Raw genomic sequence first — 26,101 nt, 5'->3', positions numbered from 1 at the left:
CAACGCATTGAAACTGTTTTGTTCTAGATGTACAGTCGAGTGGAATTAACGACGTAGATGGTTATTTCGTATTTATTCATTAAAATGTATAATTAAAGTGGTATGTGTTTTACAAAGTACTTCTGATTGAGCTATTTAATATATTAAACAATAGGAAACTCTACTGGCACACTTCTTAAACTATCAATAATTGTGTTTTATTTACTACCTTAAAAGTTTATTTAAAAACTTCTATTCGTAAGTATTATTACAAAGCAATCGTTCCTTGACAAGACAGCGGTAAAGTCCGGGGTTCAGTTCTCTGTAAAGGACATAACGGATAGTTTAACGTGACTTCGTTCTAAAAACAAAGTAATCTAACATAAAATATTTTAACATTATTATTTTGTATTTTTTGTGGTTTACCTATAAATGTTCTAAAAATAGTTTCATATAAACCGAGTTTTCAGTTATTTTTTGTTGTTCTTAGAAGAGTTGTAAGTTATACACATGCCATCAGCAACACTCAAGTTTTTTCTATTTAGCTTCTTCGCGTAGTAAGTACCACATGCTATTGGCTTAGCGAGATTTATTGGAAGTGGTAGATCGAAATTGCAGTTTTTATCTATCTAGTTGAATGGTTTATTGCCAGAAATGGTTTAGTATGTTCTAACTTAAGTGTTTGTAAATCAATCGACAAGATTTCAGGCCTAAGATGTGAAAATGTGAGTGCAGGTCTCATGTTATGATCATTTATAATTTAGGTGAATTGTGTTTGGTATACTATAGAAGTTACATGTACTAGTAAGCAACTGGACTGTTCGTACATTAACATTACCAGTTAAAGAGATTAGTTAGATATCGTACAAGTACACTGAATATTTTGTACTGTTCTCGGCCTTCATCAAAAAGACTGTTATTTCAAACCGGCTAACTCTAGTATAATTCATAAATAAAACTATGATTCCAGAAAGTTATAGTTATGTCTATATGACTCGAAATTTACAAAAGGAAGAGAAAAATAAAGAAATTCTTATCAATTACTATTATACAAGTGCATAATTATCAAGTTAAACCATATGTAGTTTTACGACTCAGTTTCAACTATGTAGACTATATAAAAGCTCATATGAATTATTTATTCCATATTCAAGAGACTTATCTGCTCTTGGTTTTCATTCATAATGACTTATAAATATATCGGCTTTAAATATCTAAAGTCAAAACAAATCCACTGTATAAACAAACAATCTTGAACAAACAGTCATAAGAATATGTAGCTTTCTTCAGATAACTCCTAGTTGCATCTTTCATTTTGTATACTAAGGAAATACGTGGAAAAAAAATGTTTTTCCTATAAAAAGTGACGATTCAAAACAATGTAAAATCTAAACATTTTAACTAATTGTATTCTAAAGACGGTTGATATGGGTATTAAAATAAAGTAAAGAACAACTTTTCTATCTTCTTAAGTCAGCCATAATAAGCTAAATCTACATCTTTAGTCTGCTAGATTGTTAATATATCTGTATTTATACCTGGTTCATCTTTCCGTATACAAACACTAACGGAATTCCATCTAAACTTATTGTTAATACAAGTTTATTCTCAATCCCCATATGCCATCTTCTGATGTTAATTCAATATCCATCTCATGTTCTGTTTGTTGAACTCAACAAAATGCAGGTGACATACCACTGGTGTGGTTGACAATATGCGATGTAACGAAATACGTAAACTCGCGCGAATTAAGCCTGTATACACAGCTCGACGTATGTACTTTAAACTTTTAGTTCAACTTATAAAAGAAGTTCTTAACTTCTTACTTTTGTGATTTTTCTTAAGTATGTTATATTTCTTCGATAATTGATTAGTGTTGGTGAACGTATCCATATCTTTATACAAACATATGTTAAACATGTTACTGATCTCATATCAACGTTATGCTTCCAAACGTAAATGATAATTCAGATTTTAAGTTTTGTGACAGTGGAAGTATCGTTCAAAACATATGAAACCTCCTGATAGTGGAAGACTAATTTAAAACAATAATGCTAACTGAAAGACATATTTAGGAAACAATGTTTCTAAACATTAGAACCAACACACTAAAACACATTTCACATCTAAACTACTATTTGGTCTAAGCCATCACTTACATTAATGTGATTACGCCCTACTTCACGTTTATAATCCACTTTTTCCAAATGGAAAAGCTATATTTAATGGCAGGGATATACATTCTTAATGGGAACAATATTCGCCAACAAACTCTTCCACGTGTTTGACTTTGAAAATCGAGGAGACATTCTTGTACCAAAACATTGCAAAGCAGAAAAACTGTGATTTTTCATAAAAACATTTTGTACCATTTCTAGTACTTTACTTCACTACTTCTGCATTTTAACTGTTTTTTTTTTATTTAATGCAAACATTTATTTGTCGAGTGTGGTCCACTTTGTACAGATCTTATTAAACAATTAAAGTTTCCAATTATTTTTTATTAAAATTGTATATGCTTTGTAGCGTAAAACGGTTTCAAACCTTATGTGATAGCTTACAAGTCTTTGACAACATCGAAAGAACCTATGTGTTATTTTAACTTACTTCCTATTTGTCTGTGATGATTTCGCGTGTCTTTACGAATGTTTACAGATAGTTGCAAGAGACAGAATTTGTATGTTTGGTTCTGTTCTCTATATTTCAACTTTGGGTGTTCCCATTTTCTCATTCTTCATTAATCCATTAACTGAAAACAGTGTTACCGAATTAAGCATATATTAGTGGGCATTGTTTCATTAAAATATGCAATAAACAAATAAGCTAACCACAAATAATGAAATCGTTTAATATGACAAAGCAAATATAAGTTTAATATGACAACTCAAAAAAGCTCAGTTAATTAAAAAGCACACATCTGACACACAAAATAAATATTCTTTCCGGAATAAGAGGAGTTTCACATTTGACATCTCTGGCTGGTGACATCTCGAGTTTATATCTATTTATGCACACATTTTTTATCTCTCAAATTCTTAGCAAGTGCGTCGTTATTTAGTAAAGTTTAAATTTTTATAGTAGCTTTTTTGTATGCCATGAAAGTAGATTTAGAGGACTCCTTGAATCTCTGGGTCGTTCCGTATAATGAAAATACATCTTGATCATTGAAAAAGTGTAGGGTGGATGAAAAATAATTACGAGAAATGTAAACCCAGTCTTCGAAGTTCTCAAGGACTGTCTCACAGAATCTTAAAACTGTGCAGGTTTGTCTTCCTATTAAATATAACTCTATGTCTAGTAATGTATGCTGTGCTTGATAAGTTGTATGCTTTCGTTTTTATATTTTCAAAATGTCTTTTTTCACATGTTTTACTTAAACTTCTGTTCGCATTTTGTCCTTAATTTTGTGCACGTTTTCTAATAACTTTTCAGTTTAATTTTCACCCTTGCTCTCTATCTGTTTTAAAGTTTTTGAAGTATATGCATCTACGATTAGGTTAAAAGATGAGAGAACTATTCCAATTAAAAGAAATGACACTGAGCATATCACAACCGAAGAAACCCAATCACTTTCGAAATATATACTTTTCTTACTCGAGGATCGTTATGGAATAAATATATCACATAAATACGACTGTTGTACCAGTAATCACAATATTCTATTCATTTATCCTGGATATACACATATATATCATGGTTTGTAGTATTGCTTTACTAACAACATACTGATTTAACTTATTATTCATTCTTAAACGTTCTATATAGGAAAGCATACACCATACTTCTGATATAATTCTCCTTTCTTTCTCTGAAATATTGTACCTCATTTTGCTACATATCACAAGTTTCAAAGTCAAGGTCTCTCTATTGGTTGCGATAAAACCGAAAGTATATTATAGTTATATGCAAAATATAATTGTAGCTTAGTATCTGCTATATATGTAAAAACGGCTGGTATGGATTGAGAAAATTCTATGTAAAGGAACGAATTTTCTCTACCCATACCAGCCGTTTTTACATATATATTTTTCTCTACAAGGGGGTTTTCTCGTCATCACGAAATATCTGCTATATATGCGAACCCCAACAACATCAAACTACTAAGTGTTCTAAACACAAAATAAATGTTCATTGTATATTTTTTAATAATAAACTGCAGCTAATTACGAAAAATATATTGTATTTATTATTTTTACAATGGTTACGAGATATCGGTTACTCTTCGTATAAATTGTAAAATCAAAAGGCTATTTTCTATGGATAATTAATAGTCCAAATTTAAATATTAAAATAAAGGGGTCGTGTTTTTATGAAGAATCACAAATTTACAATAACCATTAACTAAAAGTGTATTGTGAAATATCATGGAATCGAATCGTGCGTGTTAGTTAATATAGCAAGAAAGTGTTCTGTGTATTATCGTGAAGTTGATTGTTGTAGCTAACGTAGCAAGAAAGTGTTCTCTGGAATACCATGAAGCTGATTGTTGTAGCTAACGTAGCAAGAAAGTGTTCTATGGAACAGTATGAAGCTGACTGTTGTAGCTAACGTAGCAAGAATGTGTTCTGTGTAATATGACGAAGTTGATGTTGTAGCTAACGTAGCAAGAAAGTATTCTGTGAAACACTATGAAGCTGACTGTTGTAGCTAACGTAGCAAGAAAGTGTTCTGTGTAATATGATGAAGTTGATGATGTAGCTAACGTAGCAAGAAAGTGTTCTGTGTAATACCATGAAGCTGATTGTTGTAGCTAACGTTGCAAGAAAGTGTCTTAAAGAAACATTAAGTAGTCAAGTGCAACAATGGAAAGCGAAACAATGTTTTGTTAAACACTTCAGAGTCGAGTAGGTCAATGAATGAAAGATAACATTCTGTACACAAATCGTGGATTATTTGTTACACTAAATTTAGGCAGTATATTTAGCACGTACGCGGTGTTTTTATGGTGAGCTGCTGTCTTCTGTCTTGGCTTGTTTAAGAACGTTCTGAGCTCCAAAAAAGGGCTCATGACAAAAACATTGTCAGCAAAACAGTGCAGGTTCAAAAATAACCAGATTTTTTAAAATTACATATGATTCGATTTGAAATACTAGCTTAAATAATAGAAACGTAAACATATCTTCTTACATAAACAAAGGTACGTTCCTTTCGCATTTTATCTTTTTTGTCCCGCTTGTGAGTCGTGACGATATTAATAAAACTGTAGGACGATACGCAAGGTAAAAGACTGGCGAAATCAGCAATAGTAAGAAAGATACTCAATGTCTCTTCAGTACTTCATGAGTCAGTTTTTGATGATGAGCATTTTTCCTGACGGTTTGCATAGCATTTTCTTACTGTTCAAATGAAAACCAGTCCTCTTACAAAATACTTCATCGATTTTGATTCACTTTATCTTTCTTGCTGCATGTTAAGCTGGAACTAAATTTACTGTTGTAGTTAAGGGGATGAAAACACAACCGTTCAGTATAACACAACAAGGATAGGTTTGTTCAAGTCCCGTTTATTTGTTAGCTGAACCTTTATTTTTAACTTATAGTTTTTTTAAGTGACTGTTAACAATAGAAACCAGGGACATGAACAGGTTAAAATATTCTGAGATTCAAAGCAATTATTGAAGCAAAAGGAGGTCTGGTATGGAATTAGAAATTCTTTGCTAAGGCCGTATAAACATGAATAATAATAATTATTTCATTGAAATCTTGAGTATTACATGGTTAGCATCAGACTAGTGATGAAATTGGAACTTAGTTTATAAATATAAAAAAACCCCAAACCTTTAGAAACATGTTTTTACCACTTGTGTATACGGCAGGAAGGTGTTATCCTATGATTAGTCTAGTAATTTTGAAGCCAGTGGAAAGTTACGTGTAAATATTTAAACGTTATTTTCCAGTTAATGAAATTTAATTTCAGACACAGTCTAAATAAAATAACTCTCACAAATAACATCAGCCTCCATTAAATAACAATGAATACTTAAATAATTCGATCCTCCTGGCGAATTTATTCTAAGCAAAGTTGTTATAATCTGCACGTGATCAACGTGCATAATATTTTACTGAATGAAATTGATACGTAGTATACGTCATAGTAAATACCCTTTTCACAGTTATGAATCCAAATACGAAACTAATTTAATATTATATTGGAACTAAACAAAAAACAATTCCGTCTACCAAATATATACACAGCGTTTAACTTATGTTTGTTTGTTTTGGAATTTCGCACAAAGCTACTCGAGGGCTATCTGTGCTAGCCGTCCCTAATTTAGCAGTGTAAGACTAGAGGGAAGGCAGCTAGTCATCACCACCCACCGCCAACTCTTGGGCTACTCTTTTACCAACGAATAGTGGGATTGACCGTCACATTATAACGCCCCCACGGCTGGGAGGGCGAGCATGTTTGGCGCGACTCGGGCGCGAACCCGCGACCCTCAGATTACGAAGTGCACGCCTTAACGCGCTAGGCCATGCCAGGCCCTGTAGCGTGTGTGCACAAGTTGTTCAAACTGAAAATTCCAGTTCAGTATGCCGCTTATGTTACCAACTGTTTGATGCGTTTTATTCATAAAATGGCCTAAAGGAAATAAAATTATATTTACGTTTTAAATATGATACACAGTCTTTACTGTAGTATCGCATTAGTAGTGTTACAAAAGGGGTGAGTGCGTTATATTAAAGGTATTTTGTATATACAAATTAGCAAATTACGTGACATTCACAGCCGATATAAAAATCCCAGTGGAACGAGTTGTATCAGAACTACATTTGACATTCTTTGGCGTTTCGTATGTAGTGTGATGCCATTGAAGATGCAAAATATTCGGTTAAAAAAAGTGGTGCTCAGATCAGAGATTTAAACACAAAATACTTTTTTGTTGATGAAGATAGTCGTTCCTAAATTTGAATTTATAGACACGAAACATGACAAACAGTTGACATCACCCACCATCAACTCTTGGGTAACTTACTCTTTACCAAGGAATAGTGAGATTGATCGTAACATCATAACGTACTTACGGCTAAAAAGACGAGCATTTTCGGGAATTGGTTTCGAACACAAAATAAATGTTCAGATCTAGAAACTGATAGGATTGGGCAAAATTTTCAAAATGACTCACTTAGTTGTGTTTTACTGTATTACATAACTAACAGTGCTTGAACTTCATTGTAAGTATTTTGTGCAAGTTTTAATGGTACAATGTTCATCATATCTCAGATCTAATACTGCACAAGGTATGGACAAGAAACGAGAATAAACAAACGTTTCATACTTATTATTCGTTAAGAATAAAGGTGTGTATATGATTATTCTACAGATACACAAATGATCGTCACATCTGTTACATCACAATGAACTGCCGATCAAAGCTCTTCTACTGTAATCCATCGTCACCGACTCTCATTCTTCGTCCAAAATAATTCATTGCTTTAATAACAAGAAATATCAAGTTCGTTAATAATAGTTATAGGTATAGAGATCCATTTAATTTTCCTTTACTACCTAAATGTTGTGATTTATAAACATAATATTTTTATATTACTTCTTAATCCGCTTATTAAACTTAGACGGCTTTTTCGTAACTTCTTTATAACGATTATCACTTATTCCAATTCCTGAAGGAATATAACACGTGCTTTCATATCACAAAGATAAAAATTCATGAGCAATTTCACTGATGCATAATCTATTAGAGTAAATAAAATGATAAAGTGATTAGAAAGTACGTTAAAATATTCTGTAAAACCATATAGCAAGCGAGAGGTTAATTTGCATTCATACTCAATACAGTGAATACATAAATGACTTTATACGTAAGTACGTAGATCACATGGAAACTAGTTTATAGCTCAATATTTCTTCAGAAACTATCAGGTTGTGTTTTAAATAGCTTATGCAGGAATTCTTCGGCTGTGTGTATTGTAAACAATTTATTCAGGGATTATCAGGTTGTGTATGTTTTAAACAGCTTATTCAGGAGTTCTCCCAAAGAGCCGTAAAGCGAAATACTTCAAATTAAAAAAAAAAAAAGTTTTATGTTTAGAAAGAAGTCTCTTGCAATATTCGCTATATTAAACATTTCAAACAATATATTATTCCGTTAGCGTTCCATGTAATTATGGATTGGTTACATTGTTGTATTCTCGAGACAGCTGGTATGGATATTAAAACTTTAATTAAAATAAAGTACAGAACAATAATACGACCTTCTTAGGTCAGCTTCAGGCTAAAATTACCAATCAAACTTTTTCGAGGTAATTACTGAGATCTGTATTAAAATTTCTTTGAGAGATTGCGATACTTTTAAGTTTAATTACAATTTTTAACTTGATGAATAATATATTTCTATTTGAAATAATTAAAGCAGGGAGAAGCAGTTTTATTGCTTACATAATTTTTCATTATTGTCCAATTTGAAAACGAAACAAGTAGCACTCTACAACCTAATGCTCGTTTATGGAAAAACATTAGGAATTAAACCAAGAATTTTTATTTGTTTGTTTGACTTTATTTCAGACATGTTGAAATGTCAGCAATTTGTAATGACTTAGTTTGGTAAGAGTGTCTCGAGAATAGTCAGAACGGAATTATTTCTTACTTTTGAGTGACGAAAAGAGCAGCGTAAGGTGTGTATTAAAAGTATTCATTTCAAAATACTTTACTCTCAGACAACGTGGAAAGAAGTGTAAAAATGCTCATTAAAAACTGCTCAATTCTTACGAATGACTTGATCTTAAATGACCTAAATGATGTCACATGTTAACACTCCATTCCACACCTCTAACAATTACTCCCATACACCTTTCCTTTTGTGAATTATTTTCTTGTTATTCGATTTCTGAATCACTCTATGTATACTGAAACGACCTTTAGCAAAAATAAATATGGAACCCCATCTATCACCTCATTCACCACTTGGCAGTAGAGTTATACGGTTTTTGGGAATTCCACCATTCACCAGTAAACTTGGACATAGATAAATCGAAAGAGCAGAATAGGTTTCTTCTAATGATGGAGTGAATGTTGTATTATATTGTTATCAAATTATATTATACATACATATGTAGAGATAGATAGACAGATTATTAATAAATGCACCAAGCAAATGCTACTTAAAAGTAGGTCCGACATGGTCAAATGGTTAGCGCTATCGACTGGTAATTTGAGGGTTGCGGGTTCGAATCCCCATTACACTAAACATGCTCGTCCTTTCAGCTGTGGGGGCGTTATAATGTGCGGTCAATCCCGCTATTCGTTGGTAAAAGAGTAGCTCAAGAGTTGGCGGTGGGTGGTGATGACTAGCTGCCTTCCCTCTAGTCTTCCACTGCCAAATTAGGGACGGCCAGCGCCGATAGTCTTCGTGAAGCTTCGCGCGAAATCCAATAAACGAAACTATTGATAAGACTATCGAGCTCTTCAGTAAAATATTTTCATACGTTTGAATAGTTTTGTTTATTGAATAATAAATAAATAATAATGGCTTATGAAATAAAACATTGTTTCTATATGTCTTGCAAGCTCTAATCCATCACTTTTTTTTTTTTCATTTAATTTCCTTAACAGTATTGGTCATATTGTAAAGTACGTGTATTCACATGTAATTTTATATTTTACTTGGGAAGAATACTTTACATCATTTGCTTGGTGTTCACGTATAGAACTAATCTAAATCACTTAAGCTGGTCAAAAGTAATGAAACGCTACTGGGATAACAGCCAAAAACACAGGTAAAAGAAGAATATTGAATGCATGTGGTTAAAGTAATAGAATATTGAATGCATATAGTTACATTAATAGCTACTTTATCTGAAATTTATATTCGTTTCTTCAAATCTTTTTCTTTCTTTTGGTGGACTTAATGTTATTTTAACTATTTGGAAACATAACAAAACAATAATACCTGCATGAAAAAATTAAACTTTGTTAAATTCAACTAAACGACGAGCACTAAGTTTCCATTCATTTTGCTCGCTTTCATAGAGGAATGTTAAAGACTCGTTGGGACGTACAAAATTTACAGGTAGTGTCAGCATTTCTTCGTATATCTAAATAGCGTATTTAGGTATGTCCCCTCTAATCACCCCCTATGGTTTAATGATAAGCCTCGGGGTTGTTACGTTAAAAATATTTTTCCATAGTTTCAGAGAACAGACAGGTTATTGTGTAGTTTTGTGCCTAGCAACAAACAAAACATTTCGGTATAAACTGACAACAGCAGGTTTTGAGAAAGCTACATAAACGAACTTGTTAGTTTTCGTATATGTGGAATTTGGAATAATAAGTATATATAAATGTAACAATGGCAAAGTCACTTAAAAAAAAACAAAGAACCTTTCTCAGTTGATCGTTAGGAGATCTTACACCTGACAGTTTGTTTGTTTGTTTGTTTTTGGAATTTCGCACAAAGCTACTCGAGGGCTATCTGTGCTAGCCGTCCCTAATTTAGCAGTGTAAGACTAGAGGGAAGGCAGCTAGTCATCACTACCCACCACCAACTCTTGGGCTACTCTTTTACTAACGAATAGTAGGATTGACCGTCACATTATAACGCCCCCGTGACCCTCAGATTACGAGTCGCACGCCTTAACGCGCTTGGCCATGCCGGGCCTACACCTGACAGTCAATCAACTAAATAACTCTGAAATGCAAATTATTGATCATTCAGCTTTTGTCACACAGAAATGAAACAATAAAATATAAATATTCTAAACTGTTAATCAACCTTCAATGGGCCAAAGGAAAGATACTTTGATGTTTCATTGAAGTACAAAAACATCGTGGAAACTACATAATAATTTTAGGTTGTCGCAAATTGACTACAAGTCTTAAGGTGTTATTAACAGCGTGTTAGATGACTCTCAAACTAATGAAACAGTTGTTTCTTCTTGTTGTTGTTTTTTGACAAATAAACCATTATCCACAGCACAAGCAAGCGACCGTTTTATTGATTTTGACTTGCAACAATCCTAGAATATTTGCTCCAATATTGAATTAAATGTTCTCAGTCGTAGTAGACGTTCTGTCGCATACAGGTGGTCAGGAATAGACTTCACAAAGCCAGCTCAATGCCAAACCCCTAATGAATTGTATTGCGTTGTTCTCAGAGGTATTCTACAATCGCCAGATGCACCACGTTCTTCCATGGGGGCATTAAAAATGTGACGATCAATCCCACTATTCGTTAGTAAAAGAGTGGCCCAAGAGTTGGCGGTGGGTGGTGATGACTAGCTGCCTTCCCTCTAGTCTTGCACTACTAAATTAGGAATGGCTAGTGCAGATAACCCTCGTGTAGCTTTGCGCGAAATTCAAAAGACAAACAAACAGTCCAGGTTTAAATACGATCTAAAAGCAGCACCGTTTAAATCAATAGCGTGTGTGTGTTTTCTAATTGCAAAGCCACTTTGAGCTATCTGCTAAGCCCACCGAGGAAAATCGAACCCCTGATTTTAGCATTGTAAATCCGTAGACTTACCGCTGTACTAGTGGGGGGCAAACCAATAGCAAATATACGTTACGGTCCTATCGACTCTGTGGTTTTAAGCAGGTTCTACTTACTGTTTGTATTGACAACATTCCGTACTGAAATGGACTATATAGCCGTAAAGCCATTTCTACTCACTGTTCATTTCGGGAATAAAGCAGTATGGAAAATGACTTGCATTTACGATCAAATAACCAATCATAAAATGTATAACCCATATAAAAAACTGATCTGATAAGGTAGCTGATGTATATTATTTTAAACGCATAAAAATTAACTTATGAGATGGTTGATTTTTCATTATTTTATTACAATAATTTTGCCTAGTAGTAACTAAAACATAAGCAATTTTAATTATCCTATGTTTTTTCTAGTGTGTTTAGATTGCACTATTAGGTTAGGTGCTGCAGTTGTAGTAAAATCATGTTTGTTTTTTCACTGTAAAAAAATTAAGAAATTTAAAGAGTACGAGACAGTCCCATTGTTTAATATATAACTTACTTTTACTTGGTTTTCATGCTTATTTGGATTATCTATTAAACTAGAAACTCGAAAAAATACATTCTTGTAAATAATTTTGAAGCTGCGCCGCAGAGACGTAATGTTCTCCGTCCTAACAACATTATATGTCACATGAATTTGAAACAAACTATCAACTTATTAAGTCAATTTTGTTTATGTGATCCTTAATTCAGTTTAACCTACGTAGACGTTCATGAAAGCTGAATTATCATTGCTTTAATGACACTGCTAATTTTCTAAAATGAGAAATGTATAATACACACCTTTGTCCATCTGTTTGGTATATTAATTAGAAAGCTAGATTCTTTTAAAAGCATATCTGTTGTAGCGCTGCAGAAGGGGTATAGAAATAACTCTTTGAACACTGTGGTAAAACTAATATTTCCAGTTTATGTTCCAAAGTCGCCTCATTATTATCGTGTTATACTTTGTGTTTGATTTTTTTCATACATATTGTTTCATACGCTAAATAGAGATTACAAAAAGTACTAGTAAACACAAGGAAATATTAAGCTTCATTCTTTATGATTTTCATACCTGATGTTTTCTAAATTTGATAGAAACTTTGATATTTTATAAATTTGTAAGTTGTTATAGCGTTAAAGGAAAGTTTTTCAAAAAATGCTTGGTCGCACAAAGACGTATAAAAAGAGGTCACAGAACATTATTTTAGTGAATACTACGATAGAGAATTTAATTAAATAATATTATTTTTTTAAAGAGGTGACCTTCCAGATGATATGACTCGCAGTTATTGGTCAATAAGTGGCTGAAAGGAACATTTGATAAACGAGCTTACCGTTGTCGTAATCTCTAAGGAAATGTTGACATATCGACTGCCTGTTTTATGATTCTTTTCTGGTTCTCTGTAGACAAATTTATTACGAAAATCTTCAGAACAAAATCACAATAATAACAAAATATTTCCTCTAACAAATTTAATACACGAGTGTGGAAGGAAAAGTGAGGGCAGAGATGAAATATTTCTGACAGATTTGGTTTTTTGGTTTTGTTTTTGAATTTCGCGCAAAGCTACATGAGGGTTAACTGCGCTAGCCGTCCCTAATTAATCAGTTTAAGACTAGAGGGAAAGCATCTAGTCATCACCACCCACCGCCAATTTTTGAGCTACTCGTTTACCAACGAATAGTAGGATTGACCGTAACATTATGACGCCTCCACGGTTGAAAGGGCGAGCATGTTTGGTGTTAGGGGGATTCGATCCTGCTACCCTCGGGATTCTGACAGATGTAGTATCTACTTTAAATATATATATAATGACAAAGGAAATTATTGAGCTTATTCAACATTCACATCTTTTTGAAATTTTAACAAATAGTATATATTCAAACACTACGGTTAAGTAAACACACGTAAATTTATGTAAGCTGATATTTAAAATATTTGTGAGGAAATATTATTAAAAATAAATATTATTCTAACTTTTAATAACTTACATCGAATTCTTGTGTATTATCAGCAGTAAGAACATTTTTAAACATTAAATCATTTATTCCTCAATAATCAATATAAAAACATCGCGATGTAAATATTTATTACTTCCAGAAGCGTTTTAAAGATGGAGCCAGTAGCGAAACACGATTTTATTTTTAATTTTTTAAAACGTACTAATTAAAGGTTGTAGGGTTTAGTTTTTGTTTTAATTTTAAAAAATGCAAACAAAAGAATTTTGCAACTGAACTGTCGATGTAAAAACTAGAGATTATTCTGTATTTCAACTGTTTTGAGCTTACAAACTTGTAAGTTGTTGTTTAATGAAACTGTATTTTTTAAACAGTTTAGTCTTATAATGTATTTAAAAATAAGTGCGTTTTCTTTTGAAAGTATGAATATACGATGCTCTTGATGTAGATTTTCGTCATGCTTTCCTAATAGTAAGATACAATTTCTTGGTTTTCCTCGAAATCCTTACTCTAATTACCTCAGGCTGAAAAAAAATAGACCCACAGTGTGATATTTCCTCGAGAAAGAACTTTTCACGTGTCTTTCGCCTATTAATCACATTCTACTGATTTTATATATGTCAAGCGTAAAAATAAAAAAAATCTAAAGTAATTTTGTTCTACTGAATTTTAACAGTACTCTGCCTCCACTCTAGTCTGTTTCAATCGATTACATTTCCCACCATGAAGGAAAAGAAAAGGTAAACATAATTAAGGCTTTGATGACTATAACTGGTATGTTTGTCGATTTTAGTGTCATTCGGATAATTCAGCTTTTCATTCTTGTCATCTCTGGAACAATAACATTAGTTATCTCATTATCAGCTGTCGAGGCCTGCGAATGAGTAAAAAAATATCGTAGATAAAGGCTATTGCTTTCATAAGAACGTGTAATTTAACTTGCATAGATTGTAAAAGTCAATTTTTGGAGTCATCTATGAAGTTTCACAACCACCAACAAAAGGAAAATGTATGGACTCAAAATCTAATGAAGATATTAAAAATCTAATTTTTCTTAAACATAATCTCTAATACGATATTTCATTGTTCAAAAATATTATATTTAACTTCAAAAACAGATGATTAAAACGTAAGCATTTAACTTCATTCTGTTTATTTTTCGTTTTTAACAAAACATTCTGTAAAGATAAATACAGAGTTTTGTGAACAAAAAGAGAAAAGAAGCCTTTTAATTTTCTTTTGTTTATACTCGTCAAATAAAACAATATTAGTTGAATGGATTGGCACAAAATACCTCTGTTTAAAATGCATAGGTTGCGCGGTTCTTTGTCAATTGTACAAGGATACGTCAACATATGCGGAACACAATTACGAAAAATAAACACTAACACTAGGTGGCGCTTTAAGGTGACTCCCCTACGTTTATTTACATGCAGACTTATATGTGTGATAACTCTACACTTTGTACTCTAATAAATGTCATATTTAATGAAAACTGAATAAAAATATAGCAAAAGCAAATACAAAGTTATTGTGCTTTATTTGTTTGAACATCTGTAGTCTTAGTTGTGTATCGTAGAGTAAAGTACCGCACGGTGTCATTCTTACATTCTTACGAGCATGCATCAGAAGAACGTCTCAATATTTGTAAATGAAAAATACATTTAGCCATACATATAATTCTAAATGTTTATATACATCTTTACTTATTGCACAAACACCAACTCTGCAAAAACATGATATAAGTAACAATTAAATAGAACTGTTATAAAACTACCTAAATACTACTTAATTATTTAAGCTGAAGCAAAAAAAGAAGAGAGAGAGACATAGACTCTATAGACTGGTTTAGTTGAAAACTAACTTTTTCTTACAGTTTTCTGTAAAAAAAAAATGTTCATTTGTGTTTAGCAAAATAACATAAGAACAAAGGTTTCATTTTGTCCTTCCCAGATCTGTTTTAGATCCATTATTATTTTTTATGCTTTGAAGAAATCAATGAAAAAAATCTATTAATCAATAATTCATTGTTTAATAAGACTTTCTGAAAAATCAGAAGCTTCACGTCTCGCATTTTCTATGGAAATAACATGTATTTACTTTTCAAAATATTAATGTTTACTCGGTACAATTTTAAGCCGAAATGACGGGTGAAAGATATAGCATAATTTCCTTGAGACTTGCACTATTGCTTGCGTAGAAATTATTCGTTTATATGAAATTATATAAGGTTTAAACAAACTGCTGGAGCATTGGTAAGTGCAACAATATCTTTGTGTCAAGCGTGATAGACTAACACTATTACACTCTGAAAATATGATACAGTTCTTGATTTCTGATAATCTGATTTTTGTGTAGTAAGTAACTATTAAAACTATGGAATATCTTCAATACATTTCTAGCTATTTAGGCTTGCGCTTTGCTAAAAACAAAAATACCATCATATCACTTAAAAAGCACCATTTTTTAACCAACCATCTCATAGTATTTAAACTGGTAAAACAGGATATATTTATATGAAATTATGGTTACAGTTTTAAAGTGTCTTCTCACTTTAATATAGCAATTGCCATTTGCCAACTTGCAGACTCCAATTCCATTGCCTTCACTATACTGTGGTTTGTTTGATTTAAAGCAAAAGTATATTAAGCTATCTCTTGTGTTCATCACGAAGAATCAAACCCTAGTTTTTTTTAGAGTTGCAAGTTCATAGATGTAACGCTGTCCCGCCAGGGGTCCACCCAGTTTATGTCTTAGTTTCTCTATTCCACTTCCAGAGGCGTAAAATGTACGAAACTTATTTAAGTAAGAAAACCGCAATAAAAATTATGAGACCTACTGTTATTTGAAACACTTAGAGACGATTAAACAAACGAAGAATAGCTTGAATTTTTCAAGCTAGATAAAATCTGAACACTCAAGAACGCCATATTTGTGAACTTCAACTTCTTTTATCGATCTCGAGGAAGGGGAATGCCACACTCTTAGGAGCGCTCAACTGAGCGCGTGTGAAGGAAGTTAAAGAAAACAAATGCATACAAATCTTTAGAATTATTTCATGTAAAACGAGTGTCTAGTGTAACATAAACAAAGCACACAGAATTTTAATCCATAACTATTACACGTACGGCAGTAAAAAAGTGATTACATAATCACATTAGTATTTATAATTATGTATAATACTTCTTCTTAATATCAAAAAGATGTTGTTTTAAGGTGACATCTTCATTGTTATGTAAGTTTACTGAGAATCACTTTCCACGTTTTATGATGTAAAGATTTATGTTGTGCGACGGTTTTGTGTCGGTTGTTGTTGTTTTTCTACGTAATTCATAGAACCCACATTACGAATAACATTTGTAACTGTACGTCTACTCGAAGGATTGCCTTACTAAATATGCATATTTAAACATGTATCCTATTTCAAACCCTTGAAGAGTGGTTTTAGGTATAAAAAGTTCCAAATGTATTAAAATGCTGAATGACTTACTTAATACTAAGATGTACTTTATCTGGTTAATAACCTGTATTCCCCAGAATTTTGTAGTCTCCTAACGGTTTATTGTATAAAAATAGCCGTATATATACACACACATATATAAACTAATCTCCAAAGGGATATATCATCACATTTAAATTTTGAGATATTATTCTAACATACACCGCTGGTAGTTAGAATATTTTATACAAAGTTCCGTTTTGTTTCGCCCGACCCCACTGAATTTTCTTTCCCAAAAAAGATTCTTTGCTATTTATCTCTTGTATTCTAGCCAAGGCCTGGAAGACACTTATAGCAACATTCGACTCTATAAAAAAAAGGATTAGACTTCTCTTGTACTATAAAAAATAAAAGAACAAAACGATATTGAACTGCATAAAAGATGATAGAGATAGAAACTCTGTTGGTAGATTTGTTAGCAAAATTTATCTTCATAAACAGAGATCCTACAACCCCAACTACTCTTAATTTAAGAATTAGAATATCTTCTCAACGAAATGTTTTTAAGAATTGAGGAAAGCGGAGATGGAGTGGAAATTACTCTAAAACACGGACAATTTTTGTGCCTCAAACGTACGTTACATTCTAGTCAGAAGAATTATAGCATAAACGTAAATACAGTTTAAACATAGAAAACGACAAGTTGAATTAAGAAACGTACTGAATAAAATAAGCAAAAGATATACTATGTATAATCGATAAAAAAAACTGTGGGTATAAACGGAATTGTTCATCTTATTATCATAGCCTATATAAACGGAATTGTTCATCTCATTATCATAGCCTATATAAACGGAATTGTTCATCTTATTATCATAGCCTATATAAACGGAATTGTTCATCTTATTATCATAGCCTATATAAACGGAATGGTTCATCTTATTATCATAGCCTATATAAACGGAATTGTTCATCTTATTATCATAGCCTATATAAACGAAATTGTTCATCTTATTACCATAGCCTATGAAATAGTGTACATGTTTACTCTTCTCACGCATTTCACCAACAAAATAAACAACTTGACTTTGAATAGATTTACTGTTTATTGAAATCTTGCCTCATATTTATTTTGTTTTTGTAATCATATTGGTTTTGGTTATTGTAAATAAATATATATATATACGTCCAATACTTATTACACTATGTAACAAAATTTTTTCATTTTCTTGTTCTTGGGCCGAAAGTGTTATTTCCCAATTGCTTATGCCTAAAGCAAATGGGAAAGACCTGTTTTTCTCTCCAAACTCTGCTTTTGTGACATGGGTAATTAAATTTTCAAACTTACCCATTTTCCAGAACATTCCAGATGGATTCAGTGCTGAGTAGCTGATAGAGAATTTTCTCGAACTTACGAGAATTTTCACTATCTGATTTTATCAGAGATAGCGTCAAGAAGCTGCAAGCATTCTTCAGACGTATTCTGCTTTGTATGTGGTAATTTATCAAGACAAAATCGAAAGGGTACTCTGTGACATAATCAGCTAAAATGTGTGAAGCCTACAAAACATATTTCGGCATGCCTGTCGGGGATCAAGACAAATCCTGGGCACCTTATTTTACCTGTGAGCACTACAAAAAACTCTAGAATGTAGGACGGACAATTTTTGCTTGCTTGAATAGTAAGATTTTATATTATACAAATTTTAGACCTTTTAAAATTTAAATATCTTTCGGTGCACCTCAGAGAGGAATACAACAGCGTCAAGACCTTGCTAGTAGCCTTGAAGTATGATGAGTATGGTTGGGAGGTTATCGAAGACTTCAAACTGGTGGCATTCCCGTTGGGTCTTCAAGGAGGCTTTACCAAGTTTCCCTGTTATCTTTGCCTTTGGGACAGCAGGGACACCGCAGCGCACTACAACAGGAAACACTGGCCACAATGGACCGAGTTATCTATGGGGAGGCACAATGTCAAGTGTGAGCCATTAGTGGACCTCCAGAAGGTGTTGTTTCCACCATTGTACATAAAATTGAGTATTATGAAACAATTCGTCACAGCTCTTGATAAGGAGTCTGCAGCCTTCAAGTATCTTCGAGACTTCTTCCCTAAGCTTTCTGAGGCAAAGGTCAAATCTGGTGTCTCGTTGGACCACAAATAAAGAAGGTCCTGAAGTGCACAGAATTCCCCAAGAAGCTCAGTAGGAAGGGAAAGAAGGTTGGAGCAGCTTTGTCGCAGTGGTTCGGGGCTTCTTTGGCAATCACAAGGCCGAAAATTATGTGGAACTGGTTGAGGCTCTGGTGAAGAACTACGGCAAAATGGGCTGCAGGATGTCCCTGAAAATCCATATCCTTGACGCTCGCTCATCTTGATAGGTTCAAGGAGAACATGGGAGAATACTCAGAGGAACAAGGCAAGCGCTTCCACCAAGATATACTGGACTTTGAACGTCGCTACCAAAGAGCGAATAACGAAAACTTGATGGGAGATTATATTTAGTGGCTGATACGTGAAAGTGATTTACATTACAATCGCAAATCTCGAAAAACTACTCACTTCTAAACATTTTTGTATAACTTTAGTGTAAATACATGTAAATCTTGATTCATATGTTGTTTTATTCAGACCTTATGTAATTGAAAATGTGCATGTTTGCTCGTTTCACATAGAAGATACGTTAATTTATAAATTTCATTATCCAGGTCATAAAAGCAAACTTTGAATGGAATAATGGCCATTTTCTGTATTTTTACAACATAAGCAATTAAGAAATAACACATACTACCCAGGAACAAAATTTGTGTTGCATAGTGTTATTGACCACCACATTTGTGAATATATATAAAGTAGATGAGAGAAACATGCTCCTGAATTAATGATTTCATAACTACAATTAAAATGTAAACAAATGTGCAAATACAATAAAGCTGACTTTTAAACGTAATAATCCCACCATTTGCTGTGAACGTTGTTGGTTTAAAATAGGAAACAAAAAATTAACTGCTTTTTTAAAAAATAATATTTCTACTTGATCTGAGTTTACTAATTCCTGTTAGAATATTTCAAACCCAAAAGGTATGGCCGATAAAGCAAAAAATGTTAAAAAGTATACGTTTCCCAACGCACAGTTTTCAGAAATTAAAGGAGATTAAATGGAAGCAACGCTTAAACAGAAACATCTTTTGTGTCTAAAGATACATTATTTTCTATTCGGAAAAAATATTGCATAAACTTAAATGCAATTTAAACATAATAGAGCGACAAACTGAATTAAATATTAAAATCAACTCTGTGTTTACTTAGTACGTTTTAACATAATAGGTTACAAATAAAGAAATGTATATATAATTGGTTTAATGCTTGTTTTATTTGTTTTTTCAAACAAAACTGCAGAATGGGCTGTCTGTGATGTGCCCACCACGGATATCAAAACTCCGTTTTTAGCGTTGTAAGTCTTTTGACATTGATTGGGTTTTACTGCAGAACCAAAATGTAAATAGATTTGGACACGTTTATTTGATGTAAATGTTGTTTGTTTTTTTCCCTTTATTGAATTATTTCCCCATGGATCACGGGTAAATTTATAACGCTAAAATATGGAGTTCGATTACCAGTTGTATACACATAGCGTCCTTGTGTAGTTTTGCGCTGAAACAACAACAGCTTTGTTTAATTAAATTGGATTTAATATCTTGAAAAAACAATTTATAAAAAAAATGAAATATTCTACTCTAACACGCCTTAGCTCTTGTACTTAAGCTACACCCTCTTTTGAAATTACTTTGTCGAGACTCGTAAATTATACCTTTTTATACTTATTTATAATTACCAACGGTATGACAAATTATGAAAATAACGATACAAATCTTATGTTTGATTTAATCGTCGAAGTTTATCCAACAACTAATTGCTTACTAAACCTCATTTATACATACTAAAGTAGTCAACTAATTGCTTAATAAACCTCACATACACATATAAAAGTACTCAACCAATTACTTATTAAACGTAACATACACGTACTAAAGTAGTGAACTAATTACTTACTAAACCTCACATACTTATATCAAATTAGCTAACTAATTACTTATTAAACCTCACATAATTTACTGAAGTAGTCAACTAATTAGTTATTAAACTTCACATATGCATACTAAAGTAGTCAACTAATTACTAAATATCACATACACATATTAAAGAAGTCAAGTAATTACTTACTCATAGTTTTATTATTAGTTAAAAAGATAACTAATTCTATGGTATAGAGTAAAATACATATGGCGTAATTCAATAAATAAATAATAAACCTTTGAATTTGATGTACCAATAACTTAAGGAAAAATAATAAAAAGAAAAGTGTACGACGTCATTGAGTAAATAAAAATGTAAAGAAAATAGCCCATTCAATTCTCTCGACGTCGAGTGGTATATTTATATAACTCATATGAATGATTGAGTAATATCAATGGATTATCTTCAGTGTGTACAAAGTGAGTATCGAATCCTGATTTTTAGCATTGTAAATCCTTAAGTTTACCAGTGAGCCACGAGGCGGTTGACAATAAAACAAAGGAGACTCTTTGGTAATTTTTACAATGAAACTGTAATAAATATCATGTACGAATACGAAGTTTTCAAAAATTTTGGGGATTAAATGTTTCAAAAACAGTGCACATTTTTTGTTTCTAAAGTACAGAAAAAGTTCTTAATTTAAGTAAACTTTTACTTTGTTCTAGCAGAGAACACGGAAAGTGTGAAAGGTTATTAAACTTTAGTCATAACAGTCAAATATTATATAAATCAGAATAGCTTCAGACAAAACTGATTGACACTTCGATAACTTGAAAGGACTAACACGTTAGTGCAAAGTCTAAATACGTAAAATAAAACATGAAGATTATTTACATTGTGAAAAGATGAGGTAATTTCGTGAAATGATTTGAAGTAAGAGATAGTATGTCTGATCATTTTTTCATTTTTTTAGTCTTGACTTTTTGTTTGTTTACATTCATTTAAAGTGATATTATATTGAAAAAAAATTGAAGTAATGTTAATGGAACAAAATGTATGGTGGCTTCTTATTAATTCAAGCAGAACCGCTAGCGTCAAAATTCATTGCTAGTCAACCCCACAACTAAATTTGTTACACCATTTCAGCTTAATGTGTTTACCAAATATAAGACGTTGTAGATATTTCTTTATCTAATTTTAATAATCTTTTAACTATTATCCAAAATTTGAAAGATAAAAAGGTATGTTCGTTGAAACAATAGTAACAGATACTAAATGATGAAGGCATACATCAATTTTGTATATTCGTCGCGATTTCTCATATTTGTATCCATCCCCTATTTATCCATGTAGTTCGGATCTAATTAAATATACGCTTTTATTAAAAGTTTAATATATCTCACACTCACAAATAACTTACATTTCGACATTTGGATACATTTTGAACAAAGGAAAAATTATTAAATTACAAATAAAAGAAATAGAGTTAAATTGTAATAATTCAAAATAATATAGTGTGAAGGTACTTTAGGTTGAAATATAAGATTTTAGAATAATATGTCGGTTTCTAAAACTGAATAAAACTCATATATATTATACGTATACAAAAATGATTAAAAATCACAATCCAACAAGAACAAGAATGGGATCACTGGAACATAGTTCAACAAGAACAAGAATGGGATCACTGGAACATAGTTCCAACAAGAACAAGAATGGGATCACTGGAACATAGTTCCAACAAGAACAAGAATGGGATCACTGGAACATAGTTCAACAAGAACAAGATTGGGATCACTGGAACCTAGTTCCAACAAGAACAAGAATGGGATCACTGGAACATAGTTCAACAAGAACAAGAATGGGATCACTGGAACATAGTTCCAACAAGAACAAGAATGGGATCACTGGAACATAGTTAAACAAGAACAAGAATGGGATCACTGGAACATAGTTCCAACAAGAACAAGAATGGGATCACTGGGACATAGCTCAACAAGAACAAGAATGGGATCACTGGAAAATAGTTCAACAAGAACAAGAATGGGATCACTGGAACATAGTTCAACAAAAACAAGAATGGGATCACTGGAACATAGTTCCAACAAGAACAAGAATGGGATCACTGGAACATAGTTAAACAAGAACAAGAATGGGATCACTGGAACATAGTTCCAACAAGAACAAGAATGGGATCACTGGGACATAGTTCAACAAGAACAAGAATGGGATCACTGGAACATAGTTCAACAAGAACAAGAATGGAATCACTGGAACATAGTTCAACAAGAACAAGATTGGAATCACTGGAACATAGTTCCAACAAGAACAAAAATGGGATCACTGGAACATAGTTCAACAAGAACAAGAATGGGATCACTGGAACATAGTTCAACAAGAACAAGATTGGGATCACTGGAACATAGTTCAACAAGAACAAGAATCGGATCACTGGAACATAGTTCAACAAGAACAAGAATCGGATCACTGGAACATAGTTCCAACAAGAACAAGAATGGGATCACTGGAACATAGTTCAACAAGAATAAGAATTGGATCACTGGAACATAGTTCCAACAAGAACAAGAATGGGATCACTGGAACATAGTTCAACAAGAACAAGAATGGGATCACTGGAACATAGTTCAACAAGAACAAGAATGGGATCACTGGAACATAGTTCCAACAAGAACAAGAATGGGATCACTGGAACATAGTTCAACAAGAACAAGAATGGGATCAGTGGAACATAGTTCAACAAGAACAAGAATGGGATCACTGGAACATAGTTCAACAAGAACAAGATTGGGATCACTGGAACATAGTTCAACAAGAACAAAAATGGGATCACTGGAACATAGTTCAACAAGAAAAAGATTGGGATCACTGGAACATAGTTCAACAAGAACAAGAATGGGATCACTGGAACATAGTTCAACAAGAACAAAAATGGGATCACTGGAACATAGTTCAACAAGAACAAGAATGGGATCACTGGAACATAGTTCAACAAGAACAAGAATGGGATCACTGGAACATAGTTCCAACAAGAACAAGAATGGAAAACAGATTTATTAAATTAAATTATCCCTTGAAAACTCAAATTGAATATATCTAAATATTGATCAATTTATTTTCGATTAATAAAACGTGATATATCGAACGTTTCTCAAACAAAAATATTATAACACTTTTAACATTTCTACTTCTAAGTGTTTCGCAAACGTATAAATTTTGGCACCATGTATACGAATGCTCAGCCTATTTGAAGAGTGCACGATGTATTATTCAAGTCTATAACATAACGTTGAGAGGGTAAAAGTGATACCTTTCTTCATTTGAAATTACGGATGGATAGAAATTAATCTTCTGTTATTTTTCTATGTCATTAAATATTTACTTCGATTAAAACTCACACATTTAACGATGTAGATATTTATTGCTTTATTTGTTCATTGTTTATTTCTCTTTATTATAGACAGTTAACGCTACTAATTGTTGGTTTTTTCTTTGTTTTTTGTTGTTATTCTTTTTGAAACAACGTAATCCACACAAAAACAAAATTACTTTTAAATCCATTTCGGGCCTATGGTTTAAAACCTTATCACGACTTGCCTCCTCCAACCTAGCAGAATGCTTTTGTACTCTGGTATGATAATGAACACATTTGTCAAAAAGAAACTAAACAGATACTAAACGAAGATATAATTAAACCTTGCACCACTCACCTTGCCTTGCATAATCAATCGTATAGTTAGAGTAACTGAAGGGCCATCACTGGACAAGGATTCAGAGTCTACGGTGGCCATAGCTGGTAGTGTGGTAGGAGGAGTAGGCAGGGCAAAGGTCACGTGCTACAAAATAAAGAAATAAACAAGATATCAGCTCAAAGTGAGTGAGCAGGTCGACCTGTACAGTAATTAATGTTCCGGGTTCAGAGAACAGCAACATAAATCACGACAGGGACTACCGGGATAGGTTAGCACAGCTGCCAGGATAAGAACAACTACGTCCAGTTACCAGGCGAGTTGCCAGACTAAGTGGTATAATAATACACAGTAATCACGACATATTACACACCCATCCACACTTACACAAACGGTATACAAGACGTCAGAAAAACTACTGTGTTGGGTAACAGGTGCATAAAGGCTGTCTGGATATATCTGACAATAGTTGATGCGTATCAGAAAGCATCAAGGAGCTATAAATAATAAGGGTAAGAAGTAGAAACATCATACTGTGCATTTATAATTACTTTAATATGAAATGTAGACTAAATAAGTAAGTGAAAATAAAAATGAATAAATATGCCAGAAATTAGGTCAGTGAGATAGTGACGTTAGGTCAAAGTGTTCGGTTTTGAATTTCGCGCAAAGCTACACTAGGGCTGTCTGCGCTAGTCGTCTATAATTTAGTAGTGTAAGATTAGATGGAAGGCAGTTAGTCATCACCGCCCACCGCCAACTCTTGAACTACTCTTTTACTAACGAATAGTGGGATTGATCAACACATTATGATGTTTCCCACAGCTGAAAGGGAGAACATGTTTGATGCAAGTGGGATTCGAACCCATAACCCTCAAATTGCTAGTCGAGCGTTTTAATCACCTGTCCGTGACGGCTCTAGATCAAATTGTTAAATAATAGGATCTCTGACTACCCGAACAGCAACCACGTTTACCGCATTTCAAGTTGATGACCAAATTATTTAAGTAAATATAGTCATACCTACTTATTAATAACGCTAAAATACATATTTTTGTTGCATTGAATTCCAACTGGAAACAGCTTGATGACCGTCTTCTACTAAGGCTTAATAAATTTTTTGCAATAACTTTTTTGATGTCAGTCTAACCCTATGAAATAAGCCAAAAACAAAATTATATTTCGACTGTTAATTTACCTTTTCTCAGATAAAACAAATAAACGCAGAATACATTATTAGTAGACTCCTTATTATCATGTGTTGAGGGTCGATTAAATTCAATATTCCATTCTAAGGCTGATTAGAAATGCGCGCTTCGTGTACTTAATACTGTAAATCTCAGATTTTTGAGATATGCACCTAATTTTGTTTTACCAAATCATCATCGATCACTAACCTGCGACTAAAAATGACACTGTCGAGTACTGTAGCATGCTGTATGCTTTGTTGAATAGTAATGAGTCTACTCATTTTTCACTGCTAAGTATATTAAGACAAAATGAGGGGAACAAAAAGCAACGAAGGTATGATTT

The 26,101-nt window shown here is 32.7% G+C and overlaps 1 protein-coding gene across 11 annotated transcripts in view; it reads right to left on the bottom strand.

Moving 5' to 3' along the window:
* LOC143232687 (poly(rC)-binding protein 3-like) overlaps nt 1-26,101 on the bottom strand; it is a 227,109-nt gene that overhangs the window by 57,779 nt on the left and 143,229 nt on the right. For 6 of the 11 annotated variants that reach the window (XM_076468418.1, XM_076468421.1, XM_076468423.1 and 3 more), the window contains one exon: nt 24,590-24,715. In XM_076468418.1, coding sequence (XP_076324533.1) covers nt 24,590-24,670 — 81 coding nt within the window. In that variant the 5' untranslated portion in view covers nt 24,671-24,715. The other 5 variants (XR_013017667.1, XR_013017668.1, XM_076468426.1 and 2 more) reach the window with 2 other exon arrangements.

Source organism: Tachypleus tridentatus, chromosome 11 (assembly GCF_004210375.1).
Source record: "Tachypleus tridentatus isolate NWPU-2018 chromosome 11, ASM421037v1, whole genome shotgun sequence".
Lineage (NCBI taxonomy): Eukaryota > Metazoa > Arthropoda > Merostomata > Xiphosura > Limulidae > Tachypleus > Tachypleus tridentatus.
Note: the sequence above shows the minus strand (reverse complement) of the source record. Positions and strands in the feature narration are given on the sequence as shown.